We start from the raw sequence: 24,174 nt of genomic DNA, 5'->3' as shown, positions 1-24,174 counted from the left end.
GTAGGTTCTCGGCGTTAACCAGAAATATAACGCACACACACGCACTTTCGCATAGCATTTTCTCTGTCCCACAGGATTAACAGGTGAGGTCATAGCAGCGTCTGTCCTCTCTCACTATTTGTCTCCCTCTGTTGGCTAACGCGTCCCAATAATGGAAATTAAAGCATTTTGTAATGACAGAAAAACCAGTGCAAGTAGAATAAATGGTGTCGTGTTCATCCTTACATCCTAGTCATGTCTGAGAGCGCACAGATGAAAGGAGAAAGTATTTAAATCTCAAAACAGCATCATGATATTCTATAACAAGTAAAACCCTGTATATCAAACATACGTACAAATATATGTAGGATATTTTTAGTTATTGTATTATTATTTCCGGTGGTTTAACAAGCAAGCTGCATTTTAATCACCAATTCACACGTTATGTATTGCCATGTAAAGTTTGAACTCTATACCAAATACAATTAAATGTAGCGTAGAGAATCACAGTCATAAAACAAGCATAAAATAGAAAATATTCCCATAAAATGACCACAACACCTGGTGTCCATGGTTGCTTGAGCTAAAAAAAAACTAAAAAAAAACACAAAAAACCCCATGATGTTCTCGTTAATCCTTTAATATATGAAAGAGGCATGTTTCAACAGAATATACAGTGTAACGGACCATGTCCCACAGTTTTCACTTACAACATTTCTTTACAAGGCTACCCCTCAGAGTACGCATGTATAAACTCAAAGAATGGAGAGATAATATGGTTCTGTTTGATGTATTCTGCTGTAAGCTAAATAAAACAGACAAACTGAGTTAGTGACAGAGTGCGTTTGCTGCCCTGCTGAACAGAGAGATGTTAATATTGGTTTCTGTGGCTAAACGTTCACCCTCCGTACTGTTCTTCAACTGTAAAACCCCTGGACTTAACAACAACAAAAAAAGCTTTCTCATTCCAGTCCGATCACGCTCGTGTCTTGATCAAATGTCATGACCTAATGTGGAAATGTCAGCCCGAACAACTATGGCATCGGCATTAATATGCTTGCAAACAAGTCAATTACGCTTCTTCTGGGTGCTCTGACGTGGCCGGCGTCGGCACATGACGAGGTCAGACTTGTGAATGTCTGATGTGCTGCTCACCTTTCTCGGAAACATCATGAGCACCATTAGCTGAAAGAGGACTCGCAGGATTAACTAGGAGTCTCCATGTGTTGGAAATGTTCAAAGGTTCCATTATAGCATTTACAAATGACTCTTCATTAAGTGATCAGCCAAACTTGGACTGAAGTGAGGATTTGAATAACATCACCAGTATTTTTTTACACTGAATTCAAATCTGTTTTTAGACTTTTTCTACCATGCATAGTTTTTTTGAAATGTCTTACTTATTCATATATATATATATATATATATATATATATATATATATATATATATATATATATATGGCTGCTACACTTAGAATATGTACAAATTTACTTTTAAAATGTACAAGTGTGTGAGTTGCGTCTATATTTGGCCTCAGAAACTTCCCTCCAGCAACAGTATACAAACAGAAGAGGGGTTCCACTTTCCTCTGTTCTGCTCTTTAATGTCCATTTGAGTACACCGGAACAAAACAAACAAGGGGTGATAGAGAATTAAAAAAAAAAAAAACATTTGGATTCAGCGTAAAAAATAAATAAATAAAAAAAAAATCCATAAGAAACAGAAAAAAAAAAAATCCTCCAGATATGCAGCTACTGAAGGGCGATAAAAAAAACAAAAAACAAGACATGGTCTTAACTGGTTGTATCTGCCAATTCAAATGTTTTGCGACTGCATATTAAACGTCTCCGTAGACACACGCACACACGCACGCACACACACACACACACACACACACACACACACGATAACAGAATAAATGGAATGCTCATCTGCTTTCATGCTCACTGTGACACATTAAAAAAAAAAATTTAAAAAAAATGTATAAACCAGAATAACATCTCAAACATCTCGTCAAAATACGACTCTTTATTCACATTCCTAGACTTCATTTGTGTTGTGCATTACGCTGCATAGGGGTAAAGGGAATCTAAAAGTGAACGTAGAGCGGTAGGTCCATGCTGATACAGACGTGTACATTCATGGTATGCATAAGGCTCCTCCTTGGGAATGATTTAAGTGCCCCGGGGGGGGGGGGGAAGCAGAGAAATTAAGACGGCGTTTCACGATGCAAGGCCATTATGATAAAGGACAGAGCATAATTAGCATTGTTCTCTCCCTCCCGCTTTCCCCTACATTAAAGGAATACAAAAGCAGAATCACCCAAAGCTGTTAAAACAAAGACACTTCAGTCAGTCACCTCTGCATATTAAAAGTCCTGCCAGGCTGCTGCTGCAAATTATTACGGCATTATTATCCTTATTACCAAGGTGACTGTCTGATTATTGGCACATCCATCCAAACGCGGTGGTGGCTGCAGAGAGAGAGAGAGAGAGCAGGAAGGAGGGCGTTTGGTTTTTCAGAGCTGCAGCTCTGTAGTGCAGCGGAACGGACACTCGTGGCCTCCATCGACCAGATCGATCCTCAGAACAACTCCAAAAGGCAGCGGCCCTCCATTTTCTCAACACAGAATCTCCTCGCATGCATAATTAGTGTATTTTTTTTTTACTTGTTTATTTTAGCCTTCGTGTATTTAAGAACCTGAGCAAACACTTCCAATTAAGAGTGATCTAAAAAAACCTAAAAGAACCAAAAGAAAACATTTCCAACTATAGCTGTGATCATTTGCAAACCAATCCTACGTGAACTGCTTCAAAGCACAACTATATAAAAAAAAAAAAAAATTAAAATTGAAAGGTGCGGAGGGGAGGAAAAAATAAAATAAACAATACTGGTTTCATCCAGTTTTCATCATCTTGTAGACTCGAGTGGGACAGACTGACTCGTAACAGTTAGTGAAATCAAAGCCTCCCCAAACACACTTATAATAAAAGGATGACAAAAAAAAAAAAACATCTTGTCAAGAAAATGTTGCAACAAGAACTGTAAATAGTGTTTTATCCTGTAAATACTTGTAAATTTGATCTAAAAGGAAATCTGTTTTCTCAGATTACTGGAGGCTCAGTGATTACACGTAAAGTGCTGAAACAAATGAGCTTCTCCAACGGAAACACATCCGTTTAAACTGAGAGAAGTCATTAAGGCTCCGTCGCTCTGGTACAGATGCATCGCGCTCCGCTGGCGATATTCCACTCGTGCGTTTGTGACATCTAAATTCAAATGACTGTTGTTCTGTCTTGCGTTTCTCTCTTTTTCCAGAAGAGCCCAGTGTTTAAAAATACATCAGTATGGCAGGCTCTGAAACAGGTGCAGTCATATCAGGTCATTTTTTTGAAGCGGGAGCGTGTGTGGGCGAAAACAACATGTGACATGTTACCAAATGAATTTATATCTATATATCTCTATATCTCTATATATCTATCTCTCTCTCTCTACATATATATATCTATATCTATATATAGATATATATATATAGATATCTATATATACATATATAGATATGTATATATCTATATACATATCTATATATATATCTATATCTAGATATATAGATATATACATCTATAGATATATATATAAATATATTATCCAAAAAGACTCAGTGAGGCAGGAAAAAGTTATGGTGTATTGTTCACAGAATATTAATGCTACTCATCTTTCAACTTGTGTGCGTCCTAATTGAAAACATGTTGTTGTTGTTGTTTGTTTTTGCTTAGTGCGTGAGTGTGTATGGACCTGCATGTGGACAAGTAAATCCCTCCTAAATCCTGTTCGTGTCGAGGGTCTGAGTGACGCCGTTACAAGCAGAAATGCTGTGAATAAGGTATGAAAATGATGAAGTGAAGCCAGTTCTATCAGCAACTACATTCACTACAGGATGAAGAGCTCTGAGGGCAAATCGTTGTTTTTTTTTTATGACGTAAAACGTTAAGAGTGCACGAATAATCGGAATATTTCTGGTAACCGTGAGAACACAGCCGATTTTTTTGTTTTGTTGTTAGCTTGATTACTGCACTAAATATCAATAATCTAGTAAAAGTTAAAGCAGCATTCATGTTATATTGAGACCGTTGCAAATATCAAAATCTAACAACTTGTATTTACTATTCTATTTGAAAACCGCGCCAAGCAAAACACACAACACTGAATTAAAGAGAAAAAAAAAGCCACGCTGTAGTGTTTTTGATTTCTGTTTGATTTCTCTTCAACTGGCACTTCCCACATAAAGGGAAAATAAATTCACATTTTGGCTATCTAGAAAATGCTATCTGTCATTGTTGGCATTCCTAAGAAAAATCTGAATCGCAGCCAGACAAATCCCCGGCAGTTGGCTTGTGGCCAGCTGATATCATTTGGTCTCCATTAGGACTGCTAACAACATCAACAATAAGAAGCTATTTAGCAGTTGACTGACGGGTTATAGAGGTAAAACGGGTGCCTGGTGAAGTTAAACGATGAACCGAGAATATATAAGAGGACAGGAAATAAAGGATGAATAAAGTTCACCTTAAAAAAAAACAAAAAAAACCAACAAAACGTTCTTATGCAAAGAACAAAATATAAGACAAATGTGGTTACATAAGTCAAGTAAAAAAGGCCCCAAACCAGCGATCCCGTGTGCCTGAGGGATGCTCAGAGATAAACAACTATCTCTATCATTAAACTCTTGTCCCTGTATAGCACAGACCTACGATCCAAACCACACCAGGCCACTCCATGTAATAAAATACAACATCCTTCAGTGAATCAACAGATAATACAATCACTCCAGGGCAAAACAGGGCGACCGTTGTGGAACTGTCGCTGTTTTTCTGCATTAAGTTAGTGTATCTAAATCCTACAGATATGGATGGGAAAAAAAAATAGATATGCTTTTAACCGGTGGCAGAAAGAATGTTTTGGTTTTTTTCTTTTTTTTTTTCCAGCCAGGCCCTGAGGTATGGAGGAGAGGGGGGGGGGGGGGGACAGGAAGGAGACAAAAGAAATATCAAAATGGAAATTAATAGCACTTTTTACATTTTAAATTCAAATGTAAATTTCCTGAAATGACTTGAAGTTGCAGACATGACCAGCCATTTCGGGTTTGTTTTTTTTTTCTTCAGTGGTCATAAAAAGGTCACGATGGAGAAAACAAATGACACGCGGAGGAATCCATGTGTTTGTCAGCCGGCCGGCCGGCCGGCCGCCCGCCACCGTCCTCTGGAGCAGGAAGTAGGCGTGAGTGCGTTAAAGACAGGCTGCTGGGGGACGAAGGCTTCGTGACATGTTGCTCAATGTCACTTTTCCTCTGTTCGTTTTTTGTTGTCTCTTACTTTCATCCATGGCTTCCAATCTCCCTGTTGACAGGAGTCCTTGTGCAACTGCATGCCATAAATACATTTGTCCGCAGAAAAAAGAAAAAAAAAAAGAAAAAAAAAAATCGGAAGAAATAGAAAAAAGAATCTTACTCTGAAGTAGGCAGGACTGTCCTCTGTATATTTGGGTTAAAAATCCCAGCTGAGTGGTAAACAAAGTTGTTTGGTTTGCGTGGAATATCTTCCTTTCCCCCCCCCGTTCAAGTGTCGCTGAGAAACGGGGAAGTAAACTATTCATGTCTGCACTTACGTGAGTGTGAGAGTGTGTAGGAGCTGCGTAGCTCGGTGGCAAAAGGAGACGGAGATGTCGGCTCTTCGTCCTCACCTGGACGAGACTTGTTAATGTGCTGTGTCGACCTGGCCCGGCCTGTGGGGCGGGGCTGCCCCACTTCGCTCCTCCTGTCACCAGTTGGCTTTGACAGATTTGACATCGCTCACCAGGTTTTGAGCAAGGCAGATACCAAAAATCTGGGAAACAGAAGACACAGGAAGTGGGTAAGTTACAGGAACAGAAAGATCCCCGAGGATGTTACAGCTGTCAGGCAGGCGTCTGTTGCGTATTCTCACCGCCAGATGGCAGTGATCACACAAAGTCAGAACCCAGACATACTGGTGGTTCTAAATAAACACCTTATTTCAGAGACAGCAGGTTTTCCTCGTGAGAATATTTGCAAGAAAAATGATCAACTCTTTACCTGTAAAAGTGCAATTCCAACAAAGATTCCAGCTACAATAATCAGGTTGTCTTGAAGCCACTTCTCAAACTGCCCCACGCAGCCCTTGGTGTAGATATATTTCTGCCGCCCCATCTCCTGTTCACAAACACAAACAGATTAGAGGTGCAGCAAAGTGTGGAGAGAAGAGTCATATATTTTTTTGCGGGAAATGATCAGCTCTCAGAGGACATTGGCCTTTTACAATATTTAAACAAACATGTGAACTCTGACCTACGACTAATATTCCGAAAGACAAACGGATTTCCCGGATTTCTGACTCCTTCAGCGCTGAGGAGGGCATGAAGCCTGCGTGATCGCTGAGTCACACATTTAAGATTACAGCATATCAGTGTGTGAACATTATGGACGATATCACGGCCGTGGGTTCACTTCCACTGGTGACCCCGTGTGGACTGAACAAACAGGCAGAAGCCGTTTCCTGTTAGCGGACAGATGGCTGTTTGTGTTGTAAAACTCAGCCGGTGAGTACACAGTCTATTCACAGAGGGGAATAAAGAGGTGTAATTTACTGCTACAATGACACTAAACAGGGGGGAACAATAGGTTCCTCTATACAATGCTTTCTTTGTTGGTCTTCCAAGACAAGTCAACCAGGCACAACCTTTGTTCACTTGCAAAACTTGAAAGCGAGTTTTCAACCAATAAGAGCTAAAGAGAGACCCTTCCTAGCCAATAAAAGAGCAGGAAACACTATGGCTGCGAGTTTCCTCTGAAGCTATTTCAGCCCATCTCTGCCTTTGTGGGGCTTCTGTCCTCGTCATGCTCTTCCTCATTCCCACCCTGCACTCCACAGCTGCACAGGAACTCGGAGATATTGCTGGTGGTTTCAGCGAACTGTTTGCACAAGAGCACGCAGAAAATGAACTCAGTGGCAGGTGGTTCACTGTATTGCAGTTCGCCTAGCAACAGCAATCTTTGCTACTGCAGTGCAGTGAGTTGTAACCACCACACCCACACACAGAGGAGAAGGGAACAGACTGGCATAACCCACTGAGTTGCCAATTACAGAGTGTAGAAAGGCTGCTCTCTGGGCTAAAACTGGAGCCTAATTATCCGTTAGAAGAACAATCTGTTATTAAGGCAAGAAGCATGCAGAGCAGTCTGTGCTATTTAACCCTAAACGTTCACTGTCTGCTGTGCTGGCCATCGGATTTAAAGTACACGTGCTGTTCTGTAGGTTTAAGAAAGAAACATTTTCTTGCTTCTTACCAGAGAAGATATTCGATAAAAATCTAAAATTCGATTGGTATTTTGAACATGAATGAAGTTTTGCTGGGGGATTGAGAGAAATAATCAAGTCCAATACAAATAAACCCGATTGCCACACTGCCCTCTTTAGATTGCTTTGATTGCTTAAATCAAACAGTATTTAGGGCTGTCAGTCAAATCGCCCTCAGGAGTAATTCCATTGAGCAGCTTTGCATCACTTCAACCAGAAACATCGGCTCCCGCTGCCTGTTTGAGTAACATATTTTTGTCAGTCTTTTTAAATTATACATCTATTGGAAAAATGCGATTTTAATTTTCAGAGAACTAAGCAGTGACAAGAGAAAAAGTGGAGCATGAAGTTAAATGAATTCAGGGTTAAGAAGACAGAGAGACCTCTAGAGATCTACATGAGGGGTAGAGATGGGAGTAGAGATACAAACCCCTTGAAGCCGAACATCATAACCACACTGTGTGTTGATAACATCCTCCTGCAAAAACAAACACACAAAAATGTTGTTCTCTGTGACAATGTTATAATTCCACTGACTGGTCAGAGGGTTTCAAATGTTGACTCTGTGTTTATCAGCATTAGAGAAGGACAAATTTGGTCAATTATGACAATGGCAAAATAATAGCTACAAAACCTGCTAGATATCGAGGTTATTTTTGTTAGAAATATTCTTGAGTAACCTTTGAATCTTTTATCGTCATGTTGATAGTTTTGAGCTACAACCTGAATACAGTCCAGCAGCACGCTGACTAAACTGAAATGCAGACACAAATACTACAGTTGCATTGCTCCAAATGTATTCATTGAAATGAAGACACATGATTATGCAGAGTTATTCATATTGGTAATGAGTGACTCACTGCAGGGTCTTTGATACAGCAGGAGAAGGGGACTCCACAGCGCTCCCTACTGGGATTCTTGTCAGTGCAGTTGAAGTAGATGTTCAGGTTCCAGTCGTCGGGCCCGTGTGCTCCGCAGCATGACCACTGAGACAGCGGCAGCAACAGAGCAGGATTAAACAGCCCACTCCGGCTAACAGATAGATTTAGTTTGTCTGATCTGGCCTTGAAACAGCTCTTTAGGGGCTGGCTCAGGTCAGCTTGGGTGGTTAGGCAGCTTATAGGCACCGCTGGTAGCAACTACTGATAGTGAGACTCACATGGTGAGACAACAGTGAATCTAATCGCCTTTAGAGTACATCAGGACAGAGTCCAGCCTTTACACACAAGCACCAATTATCTAAACTTCATTCATACAACTGAATAATGAAGGAAACACAATCGCAAGAATCACTAGATTTATTCCACAATTGCAGCGGCTGACTCGTTCTCCGTTCTGCCCAGAACTAGAGCCTCTATGAATTCAAATACATGTCTGATAAAGGATGTTTTATTGTTAGTGACACAAGAGTTTCAGTCAGTCACTGTGCACTCACATATTCCTGTGCAAAGTCGATGAGATTCTGCAGGTCGATGTCGTCACGGTACGCCTTGACATTATTGTTGATGAAAAAATTGAGCTGGTCTTTGATCCAGTCCTTAAAGACGAAGGCGAGAATCCCTGCAGTCAGCTCCAAGAAGAAGATCAAACCCAGGAACACGGAGAACTGGGAAGTACATGACATACAGCAGAGTTACCACACATATACACACACAAGCAGGAAACGCGCAGTGAAGAACATTGTTTTTACAAAATACAAATGATCCATTTCGAGATGAAACTTTGATTAAGTCACTCCTGCGTTGAATTTACATCGTTGTGATGAATAGGTCTTCATCGCACAATGAGATGTTTAGACGATCAATAGATGACGCTTCAAAATGAAACGCCATCAACTGGATTTGCAATCTTGTGCAGACGTCATGGCAACATGCATGTGCATAGTGGGCAGATTAGCATGTATCGTCTACTGTCATAGCAACAGAACCGTCTATATAACATGACAAGTGTTAAACATTACAGATAGATAGATTTTGAATTTGTTCATGTATATCATGACTGTTCCAAGCGAACAGGAGTTAGTTATGGAGTCCCGCAAGGCCTATTGTTCGGCCCAATACTTTTCACTTTGTAGGTGCTTCCATTAGGCGTTATCATAACGAAACACTGTATAAACTTCCATTGTTATGCAGATGATGCGCAGCTATATCTTTCTATGAAACAGATGAAAAAAATCAGCTCGTAAAACTTCAAGAATGACTGAAAGACATAAAGGCCTGGATGACCTACAATTTGTTACTTCTAAATTTAGACAAAACTGAATTTGAAAACTTGTTGTACTTGGTCCTAAACACCTCAGCAATTCTTTCTCCAATCACTTAGTTACTCTGGATGACGTTATCTTGAACTCTAGCACCACTGTGAGGAACCTTGGAGTCATCTTTGATGAAGATTTGTCTTTCAGCTCACAGATAGAGCAAGTCTCCAGGTCAGCCTTCAGGAAAATCCTGCCTCAGCGTGATCCAGACAGGGTAATTCATGAATTTGTTACTTCCAGACTGGATTATTGTATTTCCTTGTTATTAGGATGTCCAAATTACTCAATAAAAACCCTGCAGTTGATCCAAAATGTTGCAGCACGAGTACTGCCGGGATTTGGCAAGAGCGATCACATTTCCCCTATTTTAGCTTCTCTTCATTGAATTCCTGTTAAAAATGACCAAATTGTGGTCAGTTTTATCATTTTTACTTTAATAACCTTGTGTCTAAACCTTAACTAGTGTCCACAAGTGGCAAATAGAATGGACTGGACATGGTTTAAAAAAAGAGACACTGGTGTTAATAAAGGTCCCACAATTAAAGCCTTAATGTCAAAGAATGTCAAAGAAAAACTCTGTAGAGCTCCATGATTAAATTTTACCGTGGATCAGGGCAAGGTTATAAAAAACATTTCTAAAGGTTCCAGCGCTCCCCGGAGCACAGTGGCCTCAATGATTGTAAAATGGATCAGTTTGGACCCACCAGGACTCCGTAACCAAGCAAGAACGGCCTGAGTCCAGTAGGCGACTTTAATATTCACTCTCACAAAGCTTTAAAGAAAGATTGCTGGAAGGATGACCAACCTCAGCGGACTCCATCAATCAGCCCCCCCCCCCCCCCCCCCCGAAATCAAATCAATTCCTCTTTTTGGGACCAAGTGAACATTTGTACCAATTTTGAAGTATTGTCCTCACAGTGGTCTCGAGATGTCGCGTTCACAAAAACAGGACGAATGTACATTTAATGAAGGGACGGTTTTAAAAAGACTTGATGTTATGTGCCTGTGTGTGTATCTGTAGTGCCTGCCTTGATTTGCCAAACGAGAGTGTAGAAACAGAAACTGCAGTCCCACAGGTACCGTTATATTATCCCTTTACAGTAAATGTAGAAGAGGCTAATGATAAATGCACAAAAGCCACATTAGCTCCTCACTCTGACGCCTGACTTACTGCTGCTAATGGACATCTGCTCAAGCTAATAGCTACTCAGAACTGCAGCCAGCAACACGGCAAGTTTGTTTCTGTCTATCAAATGCTTTTATCAATACAGCTGAATCCAACTAAACCTCTTAAAAAGGTGATGCTGTGACTTTTGAATCATTTTCTGCTTTCTTAAAGCAAAAAGGTGCTGCTGAAGAAAACGTTGCTTGATACGGATCATTACTTTCTTATTAAACAGGGCTTGGTTTAGTGATGATATAACACATTTGTGCCATAACATTTGGCACGGGTGAGTCAGTGACACCTGCTACACTGACAGCCTCAGCTGTGGTGTGAACTGCAGATCTATGGCGGTGTGAAGTGGTTAAAACAGTGTTTGTGCTTGGAAACTCGGGAGCTGACTTACAAATTTAAGCAGGAAGGTGTTCTCTCTGAGTGCTCCAATACAGCCAGCAAAGCCCAGGATGAACATGACCGCTCCGACAACGATGAAAAGCCACACAGGGTCGAAGCCCCCTAGATCTGTGATGGATGAAATATTGGACAGAACGCCCTGAGGGGAAAGAGACAAAAGAGTGGTTAAAATTCAGACTATAATACTTCCAAAAATCAAACCTTACTATCCCTTTGACAAGGTCTCAGTAAAATGTCTCACTTGACAAAAACACAGCTAACCTTGGAAAGAGCTTATGATATCAAATAGATAAAGTGAGAATTTAACTAATGTCACAGCCAGCTGGTGTTGCCCTGTTCAGACATGCGGACGTACAGCAGAAAGATTTGTCTGCCTGCAACAACCTTATTTTGTTAGATTGGTATCTATCAAGTGTGTTTCCGTCTACATGAAATAACAAAGCCCAGATCGTATGTTTTCATAGGTTTCTGTACAACACAGGTTCACGTTTTGGCCATTCTCCAAGCTTATGAAACGTGCATTTTACCAGCAGAGACAAAATTCAGAACTTTTGAAAACTTTCACAAACAACCATCTGTCCATCCTCGCTTTATATTTGGCCTTCCAGCCCCAAAGCCACAAGGTGTGCAACACATTTTCCTGTCAGTCTCCCGTGTGCATCATGCCTTACAATGACTAGAGGCTTCATCCGAAGTCATGTCCATTTCTCACAGATTTATTACACCTTGACGCCAAACAGTTGGCTCAGTTGGTCACAAGGCAGCACATTACAACGAGTTCCAGTTTTAAAAAGCTGCTTGAGCAAATATGTTTGTTCCGGTTTGATCTGTCCCCATTTCACCTGAACCCACAAGGGTTATCCCCAATTAAATGTGGGCACCGGCTCAGTTTTGACATCCTGTTTGCTTGTCACATACAGCGAACATGTCAAACTCTTGCAGCTAAAGCCGAAAAGGATGAAATCTCATACGGCTGAAGTTAATCTCCCCCTGCACAGAGCAAGGAGAAACTATAGGACGGAGGCAATGCTGCATTCTTATGTTGTTATGGCATTGGTGCAGAATAAACTGCCTTCATTTGAATTTTAGCATGAGGCCCTGAAACAATAATGTAGTCTGGCTGCGCGCAGTGGGCTCGAAACCAATCATCTTAGTCACTGAGACACAAACTCACCATTACGCCTTTCCAGCAACTGCTATTCATCATTCAGCCTAATCCCTTTAAATTATTCACGCTGTTCCACAAAGGTACTCTAGTGCAGGCCTATTTGCAAAGAGTTCATGACCAGATGTTACTAATAAGTACATGCTTCCACGCTGTTGCAACATTTACCAAACCGACTGGTACAATATCTTGCTAATTAATGAAAACATTGACTGTTAACTCGATTCGGAGAACTTTTGAGTGTTGCCATGATTCACTGCAGAGGTTAATGGCAGCACACGGCCTTTGTGGCCTGCACAGTGTCGACAATAAACAGCAACCACCTGCCATGCAAATATGAGGTCCAATTCATCTTGTGATAGGCTCTGAAACAACACAAGGCATTCAATTGCTGATGGCTAGGACTCCTTATTTGTAGCCGCAGCCAATTCTAGCTTCAATTCACCTACTAGAAAAACAATTTGGCCATTCACTGGACATTTCATCAGTAAAACTTAGTAACAGATCATAATGCACTATAATTCATTTCCTGAGATGACCAAGACCTGTTGACCAGAACCATTACCAGGTAATATGCCTTTAAGCGCAATCAAGTTTTACAGGAATCTGTTTACATCTGAAATCATTCCTGCAAATCATGTTTCCAGTTTATCACGGCCGGAATATTTGGAAGAATTTTAGCTATGCCGCTTTGGCAATCATGTTGTGTTTGTGTGCGTGTATTTATACATACCTTCTCCGCCCATGCCCACAGGCCTATGCCCAAGAATGCCGCTCCTAGTAACTGTAAAACAAAAGCAGAGAGAAGAAGCTGTGATGTGAGATAGAAAGAAACCGAACCCAGCACGTAGACACACTGAAATGCTGGGTGGCATGAAATAGTTGTGGCTAAAGGGCATCAAACAACATCAAAGACGGTGCCTGCAGTTGTAAATGATGAGGAGTTAAAAAAAACAACTTCTATCTTGGGTGTGGTATGATTTATAGCGATGTTTCCCTGGTAACATTTTAAACAACACAACCATCTTCATGTTTAACTCTGATTGATCCATGACATCACCTTTTTTCCCAACACAGCTTCATAGGTATTACACACACAAGAAGAGCAGACAAACAAATACAGAAATCTCTCATGAAATAACCAATATTCTTCTTCAACTGGCAGGTAATTGTGTGTTCATGCAGGACCTACCGCCTATAGAAAGAAGCTAATTGGCTTTCAGAGCCTTTAAACAAAACTGAATTCTCAGAAGAATTGTAACTTGCTGTGGACACGGTGAATCATTACATATGCAGCTTACTGCAGGTTAGAGACATTGCACTGGGCCGCTTAAGAGGCTAAAGGATCTGATACCTTGAGAGTTAAGGTAAATCCCTGCGGTATTAGCCTCCCATCCCAGTGATGGATTAATGAAGGGCTCACAGTTTAAACATACCAAAAAAGCGAGAGGTGAGTGTAAGATATGGCTGCATTACTACACCACTGTAAAGATACAACACGACCAAAAACAACAGCAAGGCTTCAATGAATCAGACTGCATGTCAGAATATTCATCAATTTCTGCTCATGTGGGTTTACCAATATAATGTTATTGTCTAATCTGTTGCTTAGCTGCCACAAAATGTCATTCATAAGAGATTTGGGATGGTAATGAACTTAACTGACGCACACGCTGATGGTAGAGCCGGATATATAATAGCTCCATTCAAATTGTGTTAAATCATTTTGTTAGGAAGCTGATTAAATCGGGGGAAGCAGGTAAACTGATGGCAGCACACATAACAGGACCAACGTGACAGTATGGCAAACAACAACAACAACAGCAGGGGGAGGAAGAGGGACGGAGGCTCCTGCAGGGTTGGCCTGGTAGTTACGTAAGTGGCTGTAGTGAAGGGTGTGGTAGTTTCAGATGGAAAGTGACACGCAGGAAGAGTCAAGGTAAGCAGGCGGGCATCAGGTAGGAGAGATTAGACTGAGGGAGCGGGAGTATTACAGCATTTAGCCTCTGACTCTAGATAATCCACGTAGATTAAGGAAAGCAGTGACAAAGAACACTTTTAACAGCATCAAACTACACACCAGCTGAGATATTATGATACAACATGGACAATAACATATGCATTCATTCTAAAGCAATGAAAATTGTACAATCCTGCCAATGTGTAAACATTTAACTAAGATTGGTAACATTTAGGTCTTTCAAGAATGGCTTCAATTTTAAAGTGTTACTGCTGCAATTGCTGCTTATTCCTCAGATGGTTCCTTCATTTTCCAATACATGAAAATGTAAATAATAAATTGACAAATTTTGCATTAAAATCTTAAAGGTTATTTGGGTAAAATAGGTTTCATCATTTTCCAAAATTTGGAGAGGAAAGAAATGCATGTTAGTCCAACAATTCACTGCTCTAATCTTACACACACAAAAAATGTAACCACACCAAAATGATGGTCATTCACAGAATGCAACAAGCCTCGAGGTAACCCTGTGGAGTTTTTGACACCTTGTGGTGCTATGGAATCATTTTCATGACTGGGTTCCTCGGCAGAATGCGGAGGATGTGATACACCGGCCCCATCCCAATATCCACCCCATGAAACCCAAGCACCAAACCCTCGTCCACACATCCAGAATCTATCTGACAATCGCCACTGTAGGACAAACACAAACGTTTTCTTTTTTTTTTAAGTAAATCCAATGCAGACGTTTGATTTACGAATACAATAAACTTCACAGACGTGCAATAAATAAGCAGCAAGTAGCCAGGCCCTTTCACTACAGCATGAAGGGTTCAGAATGTCTGCATCAGTGCCCTCACGGATTTGAGGATTTGACATTGGGACGGCCCTAAGTCGTCGTAGATTTCCCGGGAACGTACAGCAAAGTCCATCAATCCGTGAGTCTGCAGATTGGGATTGGGCCACAGTACAATTACTACTTTTAAACTATTCCACTAATCTATAGGTGGCAGTAGTGTGACAAGAAAAGCAGTAAATGTGCCAACAAAGGTAGGGCAACCTAAGACTGCTGCTAGTAAACATGCATGCAAATAATGCAGATTTGCAGGGAAATGCATTTCATGTTCGTTAGACGTCAGGAACACTGAACACAAACATAACTTTTATTTGTTTACCAGAAAACGTCATAGGGCACTTTTCAAGTTGTATTTGCCAACAGTTCAGTTGGCAGTGTTACGCAGCACACACAGATGTGTGAAGATATTTTCAAATGGAAAAAAGAAAAAAAAGAAAAGATGTCTGTGCGTCAGTGCATCAACCGTTACCAATCCTTGTTGGACAACACAGCACCTGTATGTGTTATTAACAGGGTACGACGTTTTAGCTCTGATTTGTGACTGTTGCTGCTTTCTAATTCAGTGCCGAGACTTTTCGAAGGATGAAGCCTATGAACAATTGTTCTTAGGAGAAACAAAAAGCTTAACTGAACCCGTGCCTTCTTTTAAATGCAATGATTCAGACAGAGACCAAAATGAATGTTGCGTTAAAATGTCCTTTAGTGTTCAAAATTCCCAGAGGTCATCAACAGGAAGTGGACCGCAAATGTTCAGCAAAATGGTTTCAATTTTAATTCCCAAAATAAAATGCTAAAATGCAAAGAATATGCCGTCACTATCGGGGAGGATTTGATCCCCAATTTGTAACAGTCCCACGGGGAAGTTACACTAATCTGGTTTACAGAAGCCCAACAAGACAGACTAAAATCTGTTTATATACATTTGAAAATACTGTTTGTATTGTCCAAAGGTAGACATTTTCTAGTGCATACATGACCAACAACATTTCACTGCTATTCTTCCTGTCTAACTCCCATTGTTCGGTCCGCAACAGGAAACCTGTAAGAGTTTATTAGACTTTGATGAAGAATATGTGGCAGACACAACAGCTGGGAGTTATTTAACTACAGTTAATATCCTGCACTGCTACGCTTAGGAAACTTTGGAAATTGTTATAATTAGCCAGTGATGATGAAAAATAACTTGGATTTCAGTAAGAATGTAACTAGAATTTAGTGCCCTTCAAGAGGTATGCATGTGTTGTGGAGATATTTCTTATACCATGTGTCACACTGTTGGTCATGTGGTATTTCAAGTAAATTACAAGCATTGAAAAGAAATAACCTTTTTAAGGTCAATTCTCAAATCAACAATAGATGTCCTTGGTTCAGTAGGGCACTCCCCCCTTTCTTTTCCCATTTTTCCTGTTTCTTTTCTATTGTGAACTAACCAATAAAGCAGAAAGACAAAAATTGCTTCTTCACTCCAGTGCTTCTCAAACAAAACACCAGTCAGACACCAGAAAAGTACTTCTGTTATATGGCCAATTTTGTTATTATTTCCGGTCAAAAGTACTTGAAAGCACATGAAGTTGCATTTCCCACCGCCACAGCTTGAAGCGACCTTGAAGTGATACAGATGGCGATGGGTGTATCTATGCCTGCAAGCCTGTTATTTTGGCTTACTATTTTTTCCAGTATTTCTGGTTCTCTCTCTCTCTCTCTCTCTCAGGGACCATTTCCTTTAACTTTATTTATAAAGTACAAATTAACTTTCACAGCCACTTTCGGAGAGGACAGAATGCTGAACAAAACCATGTTTAAAACTGTACGTTTAAGCAAAAATCCAATTTCTGATGTCTTTCTTTTTTTTTTTTGATCAGTGCACTGATTTGACCTACCGTTACCTCAAACTACCAGTAAATTCAATCTGCTACTGAAGCCTGACACACACACACACACACACACACACACACACACACACACACACACACACACACACACACACACACACACACTATTCAGCATGTAATGACAGCTCATATTATGTGTTTTTACTCTTTTTTTAAGCCCTATCTGCAAATCGAACTTCCCTCTCAGGACAATGAGGTTCTGATTGAATGAGTACATTCAATCAGAACTGAACCTGCCTTTGAGCTGTGCTTGCGTTTCATGCTTTTTATCTAACTTTTTCCCACAGTGAAATTTGGGCAGCCCAAGATTAAGTCAGGTCAGTCTGTGGCAGTGAAACAAACCACCTGTGCTGAACTCCATCAAAGCCACCTTGAGACAAAAATATCTCCAGACAAGCTGAGCTTTTTAGTAGATAAACACACACAAAAAAAAAATGCTAATTTTTATCTGCTTGTATCTCTCAGAAACTAAGCGATAAAACCCTTATTAGTTCTGGCTTACTTTACACTTCATTGCTTCTTGTTTGTTTGGGGGCTAGATGTTTTAAAAACACTCATTTAATTTGTTAATTTAAGTCCCAGCTGCAATAGAAGGAAATTTGCTTCCCTTTCTTCTGATTATTTACTTCTTTCTATCTAATCAATGTGTTTTTATCACAGTACTTATATAGTTTATCGTTGTAAAGTCTGGAACTAGACGTCTATGTATCCGCCTTGATGTTCAAATCAAGATTTGTTTTCTGTCCAGTGCTGCTGTGGGATGCGAGTGTGATAGAGCGAGGGTTTCCTCTCCGTGTGGACAGAGAGATTATCAACACTTGAGAGGACGCCTCCCCGAGCCAGCTGATCCCATTAACCTCAACTAACCAGCAGACAAATCAAGCTCCCCACTTCCTGAAAACACACACACACACACACACACACACACACACACACAGACAAATAAATATAAGTGTGACCCCCCCCCCCCCTTTCAGTGACTCGCAAACAAAACGGCATATCTGAAGTGTCTGATGGTGTGAACACGGTTGTTCTCTGCAGAGGGCAAACAAAATGTGAAGCTCGTCTGACTCCACAACACAGAGACACTTCCAACGTAGTGGCACTTCTCAGGTCTAACACACGCATGTCTGACTAGAACGAACTATACAGTCTGGACTGGGACTATAATCGAGAGAAGGATAAGTCCTGTTCAAATCTATTACCGTGTACAGCTTTGAGACGGAGTGCATTTGAGAACTGAATAGCAATCAGAACAAAACTGAAAAGAAAAATCCCCCCTGTGAGGGCTCCGACTCCCTGCTCACATTTTATATTAATCGGGGAACACAGCAATAGAAAACGGGAAAATAGCTGTTATTTGGTGCCCTGTCTTGGATCCCGACATCAACTGTGCTCGAAAGGTCCATTAGGCGATAAACTAGGGCTTTGAATAAAAGTTATTCTTCTCAACGAATCTGCTGATTATTTCTTGATTTCTAATCCTTCAGTGTTTTGTCAAGAAAGTGTCAGAAAATTGTTAAAACGTCCAGTCTGGTTAGCCAGACTGGACGTTTTAACAGGCGACGAAATATCTTGTGTCTGATCAATATTTGAATTAGCAATTAGATCGGAGACGTATGTGGGAACGCGACTCACTCAAAACGTGGCGCGTCACCAAAAGACCGCCTTCACACTTGGTTCTTTGCAGCTGTCCACATGTGACGCGACCATCCAACGTGCGCTCTGGTGCCAAATGTGAAGAAGCTTTGGAGATGTAGTTGGCTAATAACTCTCAGTCTGCCTCCAACCGACTCAGCAACTCAGTTGCAGCTTAACAAGCTCTTAATTACAGCGCGCGGAGCCTCCAAACATTTCAGCAGCTCGAGCAGAAAATGTGATTAATTAAGTGGACGTGAGAAATGGGTGTATTGTGAGGACGGGAGAAGGTGTGTTGTTGTACTTGGGTGAGAATGTCTGGCTGTCAACAACAAGCTCGGCCACTGCAAGAATTCACACAGAGGAACAAGCCCTGGGTTGGACTGGTCCGTTTTGTTCACAATATTTATGGCCTTACAAGTATTTCGTCTCAATTTAGCCAGCATTTTCAAGCCTGACAAGATCACTGTAGGAGAGACAAATGGGTTGATTTGTGGAGAGTAAACTCCATCTCTCTCCATTTCAGCAATGCAGTGGCTTGTCTGTCAAATCCAGTTGCGCAGCACAGAGACGAGAGCAGAACATCTTCTAGTGATTACAGCCAGCGAGCTGGAACTTGTTCCACAGTTTCACAGAAACAGAAAGCTCAGACACAAGACTGTTAGCTTGGCCTGAGTGTCAAACGCTCTGAAAGAGCACAATATGAGTCAGACACAACACTATAGCGCTATGACTCACTATTTCCTGGTTGATTGCTCCATCCAGTTGAATTACAAAGCACGTTGTATTTGTGTGGCCAATTGAAAATTGTATTTTGGCATCCTCTCTTACAAAACTCTGACTTGTGTCCTGTTAGTCAGTTCTTATTACCTCCGTTTACAAAATCCCCGTGAGGTATGGGGTAATCACAAATATTTTGAACGGGTGTGGAGGAATGAGGAGGTGGTGGTGAAAGTTGGGAGGAATGAGGAGGGAGCCAGTTGTCTGTGGATCCGATGTACCTGGCGGGTCCAACAGGGCAAGTGTGCGACGGGAGAAAACACAGATCCCCCCCCACCCCCCAACCCCTCACCCACCCACCCACCCACCCCTAGTCTTTGCTCTCACCATCTCTCTTTGTGCGTTCGTGGGTGTGTGAGTGAGGAGGAACAATGCTGTCCTGCAGCGAATGAGCACTATAGTGGTGGAGGGAGTGAAAGGGGGTGCTTGAAAAGGGGAGGGCTGGGTGGCATTCAGGCCGTGTGGCCTTTTCCTCCCAACTGTGTGTGGGAAGACCCTCCGGGGCAGACAGACACGCCATTCCTTCACCCACAGACATTGTACTACACCAGGCGCACAGGGGCAATGCAGACGGGTGAGACGGGAGGGGTGAGGGAGACAGGGAGACTGAACAGAGACACTTTTCAGACTGTGTGTGTGTGTGGGGGGGGGGGGGGGGTGGATGAGGGGGGGCTGTTATAAAGGAGATGTGGGATCACTTGCCACTGCCCCAACAATACGGAGGAGACGCAAGCCATTTCTCAAACTAAACTCCATGATGTCAAACAATCAGGACCGACCGGGTCAGAGAAGGGACGACTCTCACAGAAAATCTAACTATTTTCATGGGTTTTCTTTATGCAGCTCGAAACTTTTAAATATCTAAAATTATAATATTTTGGACTTACTTGCAAATAATAACCAAAAGTTAATGGACCAAGTTTCAGAAAAAGGAAAACGTCCAGCTGCCAACAGGCCAGTAGAGAAAAGACGTCAGGATAAGTAGAGGTATGAAAAAAGAAGGGAAAGTTAGTACTTTAAACTAACTGTGGGTATATTAACCTCTCTTAGTTAGTACTTTAAACTAACTGTGGGTATATTAACCTGTTAGTTAGTACTAACTTCCATTAGTTAGTACTTTAAACTAACTGTGGGTATATTAACCTGTTAGTTAGTACTTTAAACTAACTGTGGGTATATTAGCCTCTCTTAGTTAGTACTTTAAACTAACTGTGGGTATATTAACCTCTGTTAGTTAGTACTTTAAACTAACTGTGGGTATATTAGCCTCTCTTAGTTAGTACTTTAAACTAACTGTGGGTATATTAACCTGTTAGTTAGTACTTTAAACTAACTGTGGATATATTAACTTCCGTTAGTTAGTACTTTAAACTAACTGTGGGTATATTAGCCTCTGTTAGTTAGTACTTTAAACTAACTGTGGGTATATTAACCTCTGTTAGTTAGTACTTTAAACTGACTGTGGGTATATTAGCCTCTCTTAGTTAGTACTTTAAACTAACTGTGGGTATATTAACCTCTGTTAGTTAGTACTTTAAACTAACTGTGGATATATTAACTTCCGTTAGTTAGTACTTTAAACTAACTGTGGGTATATTAGCCTCTCTTAGCTAGTACTTTAAACTAACTGTGGGTATATTAACCTGTTAGTTAGTACTTTAAACTAACTGTGAGTATATTAACCTCTGTTAGTTAGTACTTTAAAACTAACTGTGGGTATATTAACCTGTTAGTTAGTACTTTAAACTAAGTATATTAACCTCTGTTAGTTAGTACTTTAAACTAACTGTGAGTATATTAACCTGTTAGTTAGTACTTTAAACTAACTGTGGGTATATTAACCTCCGTTAGTTAGTACTTTAAACTAACTGTGGGTATATTAGCCTCCCTTAGTTAGTACTTTAAACTAACTGAGTATATTAACCTGTTAGTTAGTACTTTAAACTAACTGCGAGTATATTAACCTCTCTTAGTTAGTACTTTAAACTAACTGTGGGTATATTAACCTGTTAGTTAGTACTTTAAACTAACTGTGAGTATATTAACCTGTTAGTTATATAAGATACATCACACATGACCACTGTCCAAAACTTAAGAAGAATGAATTACTTCCCCATCCAGAGCAGTCTGTTATGCAAGGTACCACAAGTAAACAACAATCAAACCAGAACAACAACAAACAATAAACAAACCATGCTCTTCAATTAAATCACACTAGTGAGGGATTTCCCAACACCAGCCAAGCTAATGTTCAGATCTCTTTAACCATGATATCGGACTTTATTTACAGTCGCTCTTTTTTTTTTTAAATGAAGTTGAACGATAAACGCTTTAACAACGACGTTTACTTACCCAGAATATAATGTTAAATCCAAATAAGAAGTACTTGACGCAGCAGCTGACTTCGGCTCCTTTAAAGTGATGGTGTTTTCTGCTCATTCTCCCGAGGGTGGTGGTGGTGGTGGTGGCGGAGGAGGCTAACCGGGAAGCCAAGTAACTCCTACGCTTTGTACTTCACAGGTTTAGCCAACACTACACTTCTCGACCTGCGGGTATCGAGATTAGCTGGCTCCATCAGCTAAACAACCCCGAGTTGACTCGCAGGACACCACCGAGGAGGCTGACTCAAACATACGTGGCTGGTGATCTCCACCTCGCCAGGCCAGCTAGCGCGCAACTTCTACAGTTAGCATTTAGCAGCTAACAACAACAACAACAACAACAACAAATCCAGGCACACCTAACTAAGTCAGACATTCATCCGCATTGCTGTCGCTATTCAAGCCGCCCGGCGACACCCTCGCTTCGTACACGGCGGGGGAGATCGAGACGAAGCCGGTGGACTCTCAGCTGTAACCTCCCTAATTGTACCCGTGTTGCTGCATCGTCGCTGAGTCTTCATCCTTGTTGTTTTGTGCTGTAAAACAAGCCCCTGCTGTCAAAACGAGAAACACCACCGCCGCGATAACTTTCGCCTCGTTTTCACCCCAAGCGCGTCCTCTTGTGTCTGAACGGAGGAGTTTTCACTTTACGCAGCCGCGTAGAAAACAAACCGAGGAACAACCGAGTCGATTTGGGGCGCAGAGGGAATGACGAGCTGATTGGACGGCGCTGATTGGTCGGTGCTGATTGATTGGACGGCGCTGATTGGTCGGTGCTGATTGATTGGTCGGTGCTGCAGGAGGCTCCGATGGTTAATCAATCAATTCATGGAAAACTGAGAGAGCATGATCTACAACAGTGTTTTATTAACACGTTTTACTGACCACATGGTTAACCTGCCCGCCCACAGCAAATCGGCCATAATTTAAAAAACAGAATAAATACAAGTCCTAACTTCATATTAAGAAACACGAATCTGCACAAACTAAAACGCGAGGCGTTGTGTAAGAGAGGCTACCCAGTTTGTGAATCCCAACGCTGACTGTATGCACCATAAGTGAAGCTCAGTCTCACACCTCTGATTCTGAAATGAGATACGTAGAGATGTCACCTTTTCTCCTGACAAAGCATCTGTTGATCAAACGTGAGTCAGCTTCCAGGTTAACAGTCTGCACAATGCTTACTATACTGGAACTGAGGATGAAGATTACTGCAAATATTTATAGACACTGGAAGACAGTTTTACTCATAGTAGCAGGAAAAGAACAGTGTTTATTAATATAATCAAAGCATGCATAATAATGCATAATTGATAACTAAATGCTATGAAGTTAATGATCACTGTTGCGTGTGCCTGTCCTATATGACGTGTTTAAGTGTCTGCAGTGAAAAGGTTCAATTAGAAATGTCACACTCAAACTTTGATAAACTGGGGACACTAAAATGCTATTGTCCACTGGCAGGCAATTTACCTACTTGTATTACTGTGGTAAATTATTGAAGAACACAGGAGACTATTGCTGAAAAATATGAAATGTGTTGAAACATTGGCAGATGCATGTACAGAGTGTGTCCTAACAGTGCTGCCTCATTTGAACTTCTGTCTGGAGTCCTACAGATGGCAGTCTATGAACCTGTGATGAATGTGGCCTTGGTTTCCTTTTCACCTCAGGGTGCTGCTCTTTGGGACATGCCAGTCCCTTAACTATCACCACAAACATGTCATATGTTGTGCTGACAGCGAACACAACACATGGCAGTAAAACCAAAGAAATAACTCACCACAAATGAGGTGGTTGAGCAATAAACAAATTGTGAGCATAGACATCAGTGAGCAGCATATGAATAAACAATAAATTAAAGCTAATTAGTTTAATGTTCTTCTTTGAATTGCATTTTTCTTGTTATGACTTAAAATCGTCTCTTCACAACAACTTATTGCAACTATTAAACTGCATCAAAATAGCCTCACACCATTTCCATATCGGAGGGGCTGTTAAAGTACTTTAAGGATCCAGATGAAATATGAACCTGTTTTTAGGTGACACTGTACTGGGTTACTGTTGTCCTACATATGTTGCATAGTTTACCTTAACACTTCATGTGTGCAATAAGGGTGTGTTAATTAAATAATTAAAAACACTCATTTAACAGTATGAATGTGTGGAAGTTGATATTATGCGTCCAATGACCTACTTCACATTTAATCTAGATGTATATATAAAAAAGGGAAAATATTGAGGATACAGTTTACCATTAATTTTCAGTTATACTGCTATTTCTGAGGATAAGGTGTTGTGAAGAAAAAGTATAAAA

General features: G+C 40.9%; 1 protein-coding gene across 2 annotated transcripts; it reads right to left on the bottom strand.

Moving 5' to 3' along the window:
* Positions 1 to 3,637: 3,637 nt before the first annotated feature.
* tspan17 (tetraspanin 17) lies at positions 3,638 to 22,476 on the bottom strand. 2 transcript variants are annotated; one of them, XR_011179315.1, is made up of 9 exons: positions 21,829 to 22,476; positions 13,084 to 13,134; positions 11,178 to 11,324; positions 8,788 to 8,958; positions 8,213 to 8,338; positions 7,783 to 7,830; positions 6,092 to 6,208; positions 5,647 to 5,864; positions 3,638 to 4,974 (listed from the first exon to the last, which is right to left on the bottom strand). XR_011179315.1 is itself a non-coding variant. In XM_069170940.1 (8 exons), exons 1-8 carry the CDS (start codon positions 21,913 to 21,915, stop codon positions 5,799 to 5,801), a joined length of 813 nt encoding a protein of 270 aa, XP_069027041.1. In that variant the 5' UTR covers positions 21,916 to 22,476; the 3' UTR covers positions 3,638 to 5,798. The 2 variants fall into 2 exon arrangements, 1 of the variants encoding a protein (XP_069027041.1); XM_069170940.1 differs by having other exon boundaries at positions 3,638 to 5,864.
* Between the last annotated feature and the right edge of the window lie 1,698 nt (positions 22,477 to 24,174).

Source organism: Embiotoca jacksoni, unplaced genomic scaffold (genome assembly GCF_022577435.1).
Source record: "Embiotoca jacksoni isolate LCO1_2020_lvr unplaced genomic scaffold, fEmbJac1.0.p SCAF_5, whole genome shotgun sequence".
Classification (NCBI taxonomy): domain Eukaryota; kingdom Metazoa; phylum Chordata; class Actinopteri; family Embiotocidae; genus Embiotoca; species Embiotoca jacksoni.
Note: the sequence above shows the minus strand (reverse complement) of the source record. Positions and strands in the feature narration are given on the sequence as shown.